Consider the following 11,175-nt stretch of genomic DNA (forward strand, 5'->3'; position numbering starts at 1 on the left):
TTTAAGCTTCTCTTGGAAAGTGCATTTCAAATGAAAGCATGGTTGAATTTGGAGTGGTTAATTATGTCTGAAAATTTTAATTGGATGTTGGATAAATTGTACCCAAATGTAGTTTGATTTGCTTTTGCTAATATGCAAAGTGAACTCACCTTTTTTTTTGGAGAAAATAAAATTTTATTCATTATAATCTATAATGATAGGAAATATTAGAACAAAATGACATGCCAGTGATGAAGCGTCACTCAGAGAAAGAGAGAGAGAGAGTAATTTTTCTGTCCTACCTAGTTTATATATTTTTGCTTACATGCAAAATTCTTAATCTACATCAATAAAGCATGGATTTTAGTGCAAATTCGAATGATATTACTAAATCATGTTATGGTTAAAAACATCAAATAATAAGTCCAACTTAAAAAAGTGAAACGTAATGGAATCAATGACAAAATTTAAAAAAAAAATACAATCAAATGCAAAATATACAGTCAATAGATGAAGTCATAAGGGACATGGTGTTTACTAGGGTTAAGTAAATCTAAATGTGTATTGAGGTAAGTTGAATATTCTTAATGTTTAGGAGGGAAAAGTTATTACTTTATCTTATCTAAATATATATACATAAAAAAAGTGAAGAAAGATTTCAAGTCTTTCTTTCTTCCATTTAAATTTATGAGAAGCAATAGTCATTCAATGCTGGATCTAAACCAAAAAAAAAAATAATATGACAACCAACAAAGTTTTGCACAAAACTGTTGTTCTATGTATTTCAATAGGTGGCATACAAGTGCACACATTCGCAAAAATATTTGCATGCATGTGAAGAAGTTATATAGATAATGTGATTAATATAAACCAATTTGAGCTAATTTTGTAAATTCCAAGTTGTAAGCCTTTTGCCAATCACTCATAATAACGTCTTTTCATCATCGATTTGGCATGACACCTTTAGGAGCAGGGGCGTAGCTAGGATTCATGTGAGGGTGGGGGGCAAACAAGGGTGTAGAAAAAAAATGGTGTCATAGTCTGGGGTTCGGGGGCAGCGCCCCCGTTTTTTTTTTTTTTGAGATAAAATAAAAAATGGCTACAATTATTAATAAAAATCTATTTCATATGGACAAATCAAACTATTTGCTGCAGTCAGGGCTGGGCTAGGACTAGGCTTTTAAATTTTATTTTATTTTATTTTTTTAACTGGGTCGGGAGGCAGGACTGGGCTACAGCCCAGTTCTGCCCCCCCCAGCTCCGCCTATGTTTAGGAGTAAAAACTAAGAGTGGACGTTAGGCTAGTGGGACCCATTAAGTGACCCTCATTCATAAGTTGGTTCCTTGTCATAAAAAGTAATACTTTACCACTGTGGGGTCACCCGTATGGACAGAGGGTGGTTGTGAAGGTGCCAGATCCAACCCTGCTGTGTATGGGTATGTATACAGATGCACAATGAGTCGAGCCGGCTTGATTGAGCTCGGCTTGGACAGTAAATGAGCCATGCTTGTACAAGATCTTTGGTTTGGACCGAGCCTGATCGGCCTACCAAGCTCAATAAGGCTCGGTTCATGGGTATTTCAGAATCAACCCGACCCTTCTTGAGACCCCACCCTTTCTCGATCCATGTTTCTCTTATCAAGTCCTGTCTTCGTCCCACTCTCTCCCATCTCTCTCTCTTCCCCTTTCCCTTTCATGCTCTCTCTTAGTCCTTTTTTGCTCTCTCTTCCCCTTTCTCGCACTGCGGAGCATGGCAGAGGATGTCCTCTCTCTCTCTCTCATTCTTCTCTATTGAGGAAAAGAGGAGCATGGAGGAGGAGAAGGTCTTCTCTCTCTCTCTCGTTCTTCTCTGTTGAGGCCTTGAAGGGAAGACTCTCTCTCTCTCTCTCTCTCTCTCTCTTCTCTTTTCCTCTTATTTCTCATTCTTTCTAATTGATGAGAGGTCTCTCTCTCTCTCATTTTTCTCGATTGAGGGCTTGAGGGGAAGACGAGCATGGAGGAGGAGGTCTTATCTCTCATTCTTTTCTGTTGAGGCCTTGAGGGAAAGTCTCTCTCTCTCTCTCTCTCGTTCTTCCCCTCTCTCTTTCTCATTGTTTTCGATTGACGAGAGGTCTCTCTCTCTCTCTCATTCTTACCGATTGGGGGCTTGAGGGGAAGAAGTTCATGGAGGAGGAGGTCTTCTCTCTCATTCTACTATGTTGAGGCCTTCAGGCGTAGACTCACTCTCTCTCATTCTTCTCCTCTCTTTCTCATTCTTCCTGATTGACGAGCGGTCTCTCTCTCATTCTTTTCCTCTCTCTTTCTTGTTCTTCTCGATTGAGGGGAGAGAGGGGAAGACTCTCTCTCTCATTCTTTCCCTCACTCTTTCTCATTTTTTTTATTAAAGGAAAGATTCTTTCTGTGCTTGTTGAGGCCAGACCGAGTTAGCTCGGTTCGTTGCGCTCAAGACGCGCTTAATGAATCGGGCTAGCTCAGTCTATTGCACTCAAGGTGAGCTAAACGAACTGAGCTGAGCTGAGCTTGGTCCAGGCTCGACACGAGTCAAGCCTAAACATCGGTGGTTTGGGTTTGAGCCAAGCCTAAGCACCATTTTACTTGGGCGAGTCAAGTTCAGCTTGAGCTTGACTCGTATGCATTCCTAGGTGTGTCTATAGCTTTTAGAGGTGGGTCATGTAAGGGAAGGTGGTCGTGAGGCCTCACCTGGGGTTTTACAAGCGTCTGTGAGGGTTCCTTGTCATCAAAAAATAAAAAAACTTTAATACTATCAATTAACAATCTAACTTGAGTACAGACTTGTTGACAATCAAGTTCAAGTCAAACTACTAACTATCTAGTAATTAACTATTGTAGTAACTACTAAGGGTGTCTAACCCATAGTTACGGGAGAACGAAATTGACATGAGAAGCAAGTATGCTGAAAACACCTAAAAGGGAGAGTGATTTGGGTATAAAAATTTCTCGCTTTTACAAAGATAAGTAACGAAAAATTTAAATAAACACGAAAAACATGACACAATTTATAAAGGTTCAACCAACCCTAGCCTACGTCCTCTTAGCAGTGAGCTCAATCCACTAAACCACTTGTTTACTAGTGCTAGTTTATCTTTATCGGGTATGGTTTGGGTTTGGTTCATCTAGTTTTTATCGGGCCCGGGTATGGCTTTTCTTATAGTGGACCCGATTAAACTTGAGTCCGGTCTGGTTTCACCTGGGTCCGAACCAGACCTGAGTCATTGACACCCTTACTTGTAACCTATGTGGTGGAAAATGTGACTAGGCCTTGTCACATCGATTTAGCGGCCTTTGACGAGTAGGCGATGTTTGTCTAATCACTATAAACTAGGTCACAGCCTAGGTGAGTATGCAAGGGCCTAGTCAACCTAGCAGCAATAAGGAGACTAGGTGAGTGATTTAGTATTTCATATATCATTCAATGCTTAGACGAGCCAGGTGACTATAAGGCCCAACTTACCTAAAAAAAAGGACTATGAGGCCCAACTGCCTATGTATTGCCTGGTGCTTTTGAATATGAAGCTTGTGACCCTGATGCTCAAAATGAAGTACAAGAAATCAAAGAAAAGTCGACTATGAAAATGAGATAAGAGTCAAAGGGAGAAAAGGAGTAGGAAGTTCTAGAAAGAACGATGGCTCTTTGAGTTATTTTGCACGAATAATTCCAAGATCAACTTCAACTACAAAGCAATTCTTGCTTTGTTAAGAAAAACTAGAAAGGGATGTTAAAGATGATAGCCCCCCAAAGAAGCCTAAAAACAAAGGGAATATGTGGGACTTTATTCAAGGTTGATCTGCTCCTCCTACTTGATATTTGCCTTAGTTTGAATCTCCTATTGTAACAAATGCATATCCATGAAAGTGAACTAAGTTTTCAACTGGTGCACTGGGTGTATTGAGAATCAGAACCCAACTTTTCCATGATTCTTTACTACTTTAGGAACCATTCATTGGTGACAGCCTAAACGAGTTATGGCTATAGTTGAGCCTGCATGAGGATATTTATTTCTTTACTTAAAAATGATACAACACATGCTTACAAAGCTTTACTCGGGGCGGGGCAGCTCATAACATCAACAAGTTAAAGGGATGTCACAAATTCAAAACCCACTGTACTCATCCGTTCGGATGGAGGATCAGGTGCAATGTGATTGCACACTTTTAGTGTGTTGTTGCACCTAGTCACCCACCATCTTTGAGATACAACAGCCTGTCAGCTGTGGGGCACAACATCAGATGGTGGGGCTGAACTCAATTATACAGCATGGCCTAAGCTGCGTGCGCTCCCCAGTGGGCAAGGGCGACCTGGGGTTTTATGCTAACAGACGCTGTGAACAAGGCATTATACATTAGCCAGACAGAAAACTAGCAACTTTTCTCCAGCTATCAAAAAAATTACAAAATGATACTCTTCCGGGAATGAATTAGGATCAAATGCAATCACATTGCACAAATGCAATGTGCAGCTGCACCTGATCACCCTTCATCTGCTGTTGGCCCACTCTGACAGGCTGTATAACAGCAAATAGAGGGCGATCATGTGTAGCGGCACATTGCATTTGCAATATGATCGCGAGCCTCTACTGGAACAGCCAAGATTTATAGCACATTAGGTCCATCTTGTAAGACTCAAGTGAACTGACGTGTACCCTATAGGAATCCATTTAGCCTTTTATTGCTAATAGTTTTATATTCAGTTTAAAATGACTTTAGAGATAATTACAGAAAGCTTCTCATATACAGTCTTTTTTTCCTTTTCTTTTTTTGAAAGGCAAGCTGCAGTTAAGCAGACCCCTACCAGCTTTACAACAATACCATTGGGATTTGAACTTGCAACGTCCCAACACAAGGTGACGTGCACTAGCTGGTACATTGTCCTTTTTTTTTTTAGCTAGGTCATTGAAAACCCCTTATCACATTAGCAGGCTTCTGGTGGGTAAAACCTTTGCGTTGTGCACCGGGAAAAGCTTCTTATATACACTTTTTTTGCAAGCTGGGGTTAGGCAGACCCCTACCAATTATACAACAGTACCATTGGGATTCCAACTTGAAATGTCACAACACAAGGTGACGTGCACTAGCTGCTCCTACCAGACAAGCGAAGCCCTTCTTATATACTTTTTTTTTTTTTAAAGGCAATTGGCTGGGGTTAGGCAGACCCCACCAGTTATTATTAAACTTACAACTGAGTTTTGAACCTGACAGCCCTTCTTATATACAATTACTTTATAGGACCTAATTTTCTGTTTATTTCTATAACATAGACACTTTAGTTTTATAGTTGACCATGGTTTAGAGTTTATAGAAAATACAGTGGCTAAATTAAATGTCCTTAACATGTATTTCATTAGCAGGAGGACATCGAGTGTGTCCATGTCCACCTTCCTCATTGATAAGGTCTGTCCCAATGTTGTCAGCATCGGTATCAATTAATCTGAATCGGCCGATTTACATCGCATCGGTCAGAAATCATTACGGTGCAGGACTGATCGATTCGGCTTATTTTTTAAAAATTTTAAAAATGGTTAAAACAATTTTTAATATTTCTGTAACATGTGTCATTTTCTGGTTAACAGTTAGCTTATTCAGTTCGATTCTGCTCCGAATGGGAATCGGCCGATTTACCTGATCCACTTACGACCCTCCTTATCATGTTAAGGGATCCGTTTGAATGGTTGACTTACCTAACGGTAACTTGTACTAAGCTAGAAGTATATGAAATTATTAATCCATGGCAATATTTATTGGAGGAACTTTTCATTTAGGGGCTACCTTTTGCTTCAAATTTGTGCTTTTTGAAATAATATTTAGTACATAAAGTTTAGGTAAAAGAGGCATGGTTATACTTATTCCCCATCGCCTCAAGGTGAATCCATGAAAAAATACTATTCTGCTCATCATATGGAAGAGATTCGTTAATTTACTGTTTGCTTTTAGCTTTTCCTTTTGGAATGGAATATTTGCTTTGAGGTTTTGTTGAACTAAAACAAGTAATATGATTCAAAAAGTTGGATGTCAACAACCGTTGAATGTAACTGAATGGTTAATGAGATGGACCTAACAGGTAATTTTTCTCTATTTTCGGAAAACTTCAGGTCCCAATATTTTTCTTCATAATTTATTTCAGGAATTTAAAGTACAGGGTATATTCCAAGAAGGAGAGATCATATTTATTACATTAAGGGTAAGTTTGGTTGAGTTTTTCAAAAGTGAAAGTAAATCACATGAGATTTGAATTCAAAATCATGTGATTTGGAATTTCATGTGATTTCAATTCTCATGTTACGTGATAAATAGAATCTCAAAAAAGCATAAAATAAGAAAAAATAGCAAAACTGAAACAATAAAACAATAAAACAATATAAAAAATAAAACAGAAAAAAAACTAAACTAGGGGCTCTATGGTATGAACCCCTCTTCTGTCACAGGGAGGGCAGGGTCTTCTGTCACAGGGAGGGTATCAGAGGTCCAGCGAGGCACCCTGCGTTCATATTTCAGGAAGTCCAGTGAGTCACAGGAAGTTCGTCAAGGCACCCTGCGTTAATATTTCAGACCAGATAAAAACTATATGAACCATACGCGGTAAAAATAAATATTTTTTTTATCATTTCTACATTGAAAAATTAAGGGTCGCAATTGAAACTCAGGTTGGGCTCGGGTCTGGTATGAAATTTCACAAACTATACCCAGATCGATGTATTAATGGGACCTTTGGGTCTGGACCTGGGCCTTAATCGGGTCTTTTTATTTATCACCATACCGGACTCTATAGGGTTTGGTCCAGGTAAACATGATCCGTTGACACCCTTACCGTGCATCAGCAGGGTTTGATCCAGTGCCTTCATCTCAGTACCCTCACAATCACTTCACTAGCCACACGGGCGATCCCTAACGTGGAGGACATTGCAAAAATTATTATAACTTTAAACGTATAGCACACAATTTGCGGGTATGGTTGAGCATCGGGTCGGGGACCTAATCGGACCCACTTAGGCCTCAGCCTAGTAACACTCAAGCCCGACCCAAACTTAACAAGTCGGGCCGTGCTTTGGCGATCCTGAATCTAGGTGCGGCATATCAGGGACTAACGGGCCTTGGGTCGGATCAGCCCGGGCCGATGCCCACCCTTATTTGGGGAAGGCTGGAATCCTGAATTTTAAATGTTACAGGTTGTCCTGAAACTATCTGCTCGTTGAATCAGTAAAAAAAGTTCACTTTACCATCTGGGTAGGCCCACTTTCCCTTTCTCCTTTTTCTTATACGCCGTGGTTGACACTAAACTTGCTGGTTCCATTCATCTCCTACGTCATCCTCCATCTTCATATCCCTCTTAAATCTTATGATGCAATTTGTCTTGATCAAATTCAACTCTATATATGGATTCATCGTTGTCGATTAGAAAATCAACCCTTGGATCGTAATTTTTTCAATGAGAATATGATTCTTTAAATCACAAAATTTTATGTTTTTGTCAATAATTGATTTTTAAATTGCCAAAAAAATTGCACACAAGTCAGATTTCAGCGATTTAAATGAATCATGTAGGTCACATATGTGGAGTCAGATTTGGTAAAAAAAACTTGCATCAATGAAATCCCAATGAGTGGTACGAAGATGGGGATGACAGAGAGGGTGAGGGAACCGATTTGGTGGTGGTAGGCAAGCCCACACCAACCTAGGTGTACATGTACCAAATGTGTGAAGGATATTAATTAACACGTCTTTGTAGTACCCTTATTACCAAAATATCATTTTCTTGATCAACTTGTACAGTCCATATGATGTGGTAAAAAGCACAAAGATCCTAGTCTACATCTTTCAACCTTTCTTCACCTACTAGCTGAGGCAAAACTAAGGAAAATGATAAAAAAGCAACATATCAACTACAAGAACGAATGAAAGAATTCAGAGGACAAAGATTTCTCTGTGTAGGTGTGGCCAAGCAGCTTAGAGCGAGCACTCTTGTGGGAGACCTTGTGGGAACCTCTGTGCATCGTTGCAGTAGTTGTAGATCATGTAGTTATTCTGCACCCAGTCCATCTTTTGTAGATCCGAGGTGACCGTGGCTTGGTTCATCCAAGCAGAAGTTGAAGCACTGCATGAAGAGGTCGTGCCGGTCCACACACAGCCATCGATGCTAACGCTGCTAAAGGTGGCTGTGAATGGGGCCTGGGTCCAGTCGGTCTTGACACGGCCACCTTGTGTTGCCCAGTCTTCTGCATCCCATAGACTTGAGTACATCCTCATGGCTTGCTTGCTTGGATAGGCTATCCTTGATGACTCATGGTTCCTAAACACTCTTATGAGAGCTCCATCCACGTAAAACCTTCATTATGAGGCACAACAATGTGTTGGTAGGTGTAAAAGAATATATATTCAAGATTTTAGACGATCTTAGTTTTGGTTACCAATATCAGCCCATTCAAACAAGGTCCAGCACATCTTTTTTTATCTTTCAATGACGAGGAACACTCGCCAAGAACCGGGTTGCTTAATGGGCCCGGAGGTAAACCCCGCGGAACATTGATCCCATCATACATTCAATCCTAGCCATCCAATCAATGGCTAAATGGTTCTGCTGGCTGGCTAGGATTGAATGTATGATGAAACCGATCCTATTTCAAGGAGGGGTCACCGACGGTCCGACACCCAAGTTCTTAAAGAGCCCATCAGTTAAAGGCACCCGTGGGTGTCGAACCCGGGAAGAAGGGATCATCACCTTCTCCCCAGGACCGCTCGTGAACAGAGGGTGATCACCTTGGAAAGTGATCGCTTCGGTTGCTGAATCGTGCTCCCATGGCCCTGTTTGGACCAGGAGAGTAGCATATGAACAGAAAACCTGAAATTCCTATAGCTCTGTTTGGAGTGTGACTTACATTATCTGTTGGGGGTTCCAAAGAATAGAGTAAGTGTGGAAGTCAGCGGTTGGGTCGAACCACAGGTGGAATTGTTGCTCTCTGTTGCCTTTTCCCTGGGTGTAGACGTTTGTGTGCAGAGTGTAAGGTTGGCCACTGAGGTTGCCTAGGAACTCCATGTCTATCTCATCGTGAAGGGGTCCTTGGGAGGATAACTGCAACAAACATTGCAAAAACATCAATATATTGATACATAAAGAGTAGGTGAATTCCACTCAATAGTAGACTATACATTTATCTAGTGGAAAGCGTCCTACATCATCATAATCTATATAGTCCAATATACAGATCTTGATCTATATCACTGCATATATAAAAGGAATTAAACACATACATAGTAGGCAGTGACTGTGCCAGCTGAGTTTCCTGGGACCAGTTTTATTTTCAAGTCGAACTTGCCAAAGAGAAACTCCCGTTTTGATTGGAATCCCGAGCCTGAGGCCTTGTCTAGAGAAAGGCTAAGCTGCTGACCATTGTTGGTGATCGCGGCCCGCTGGTCGCCCCATGTGATATCGACGTCGGTCGAGAAATCCGCCATGGAAGCAATGAAGAAGCTCAGCAGCAGCAGGGCTGCTAGAGTATGGAAGGAAGACATCTTGTGGGATGCTCTGAGCAAGAGCTCTGAGCAAGAACTCTCGACTCAGACTGACCAAAAGTATGGAAACATATACAATGGTTTAGGTGTCAAAAGTAAGGAACCAATACCAAAGAAATGAGAATGCGTTCTGATGTTGGTGTGAGAGAAATGGTTACACTGAGACAAGTATTTATAGCTGCCCAGGACACTGAGAATGCCAAGACGAAGCGTCTGAGAAGGCGTGAGGACTAGGAGCCAGCTAGGGGTGTGTTGTCATGGGCCCACGCGCTCCCCTCACTTACCCAACTTCTAGATCAATTTCTCTGTTTTGGGCATTGTCTTTTTTTATTTTTCCCTTTTTCTGTAATAAATAAAACTATATATTTAAATTGGATTGATGCAACTCAGCTTTGACTTCCAAACTGGCATGCTACTTTTTAATTCTGTCCATATTCCTTCCCTCCGGCCACTTTTTTGTGAAATGACGATAATGGGTAGCAGTGTTGCCACAAATGTAAATCATTGCATTCTGGTGAGCTATACATGAGCAGGTGTTAGTTTTTTTTTTTTATAATCAAGGATAAACCATTCCTCACCAACTGCACATTGGCAGGCGCAAAATCCTTGAGGTTCTCTCACACCAACGGGGGGGCTCTGAGTAGCTAGTGCATGTGGCCTTGTGTTGGGACGCTGCCAGTTCAAATCCCAATGGTATCGTTGTATAACTTGTAGGGGTCTGCCTAACTACAGCTTGCCTTTCAGAAAAAAAATGCTCTCCCAGCAGTTTTCGAATTTGTGACATCCTCTTAACAAACCTTTGTCGAATTCACAAGTCGCCTCTACCAGATGAGCAGAGCTCTTGTGGCTGCAGCTGTTGCTTTCGTTAATGAAATTAAATAATCTTCCAATGTGATTTTTCTTTTTTAGTTGGATACAGATATTTGCCTGCGCAATTTATAAGATTTGCATGTTTACTTTGTACATTTATCTGCAAGCTGTAGATGGTGGATGCAAACCCATAGGCGCCAAAGGTATTTTATTACGGATGTTTGCTATTCTTTTCAGAAAATTGCTATTTTATGTACATCGGTGTCCTTGGAGGAGCCTAGGGGAGACGGCTGGACAAAAGAGGTGCAAGAATGGTGACGTATTTTTTTTTTATAGTGATCATGTCACATCATGAGCACCAAAAGGAAATGAGAATTTCTAGAGGGCCCTCCATGTTAAATCCAGTTAAATATAGGCCCTTCTAAATTAGAAAACTTCCCTTCTGTTTCTAACCTGCAGCATCGCTAAACTCTCTTTCACTTTACCAAAGGCAATGAGGTCAATGACTCCATTCCTGAGCTTTACTAGAGCAGGCCATATCATCAGCTATAAACTGAGCCATCTTGAGTCATAAACTAGGCCAGACATGGGGCCAAACAGACAACAACGATGCTCTTTTCTGTTGGCTTCCATGACGAACAAGTAGTTGGTTGGATGGGCTTCATCACCTTGACTCTAGTACTTAAATGCATTGTAGAATCCCCTCTAAAGCAGATCCAGTGATCGACCAAGTACTTTGGAAATGCATTAAGCCCAATGATTGGATGCCACGTGTCCCACTCCCCTCTCCACTGAGACCGTGTGGCCAATGTTGTCAGTATCGGTGCGTATCAGCCGATAAGTATCGTATTGTTAGAAGATTG

The 11,175-nt window shown here is 41.0% G+C and overlaps 1 protein-coding gene across 1 annotated transcript; it reads right to left on the bottom strand.

Moving 5' to 3' along the window:
* Positions 1-7,714: 7,714 nt before the first annotated feature.
* On the bottom strand, positions 7,715-9,642 carry LOC149838926 (putative xyloglucan endotransglucosylase/hydrolase protein 23). The gene is made up of 3 exons (XM_090007851.1): positions 9,242-9,642; positions 8,869-9,062; positions 7,715-8,318 (listed from the first exon to the last, which is right to left on the bottom strand). The coding sequence occupies exons 1-3, from the start codon at positions 9,500-9,502 to the stop codon at positions 7,940-7,942; spliced, it is 834 nt and encodes a 277-aa protein (XP_089863977.1). The 5' UTR covers positions 9,503-9,642; the 3' UTR covers positions 7,715-7,939.
* Positions 9,643-11,175: the final 1,533 nt, after the last annotated feature.

The sequence above is a fragment of the Nuphar pumila genome, chromosome 5 (assembly GCF_984573655.1).
Source record: "Nuphar pumila chromosome 5, dmNupPumi1.hap1.1, whole genome shotgun sequence".
In the NCBI taxonomy this organism is placed as follows: Eukaryota; Viridiplantae; Streptophyta; class Magnoliopsida; order Nymphaeales; family Nymphaeaceae; genus Nuphar; species Nuphar pumila.

Bases quoted from the DNA above. Each gene is read 5' to 3' on its own strand.
- LOC149838926 (XM_090007851.1), bottom strand. From the start codon at position 9,502: ATGTCTTCCTTCCATACTCTAGCAGCCCTGCTGCTGCTGAGCTTCTTC. The intron at 9,063-9,241 runs GTATGTGTTTAA...TGTTTGTTGCAG, and splicing joins GCACAGTCACTGCCTACTAT to TTATCCTCCCAAGGACCCCT. The intron at 8,319-8,868 runs GTAAGTCACACT...CTCATAATGAAG, and splicing joins TGGAACCCCCAACAGATAAT to GTTTTACGTGGATGGAGCTC.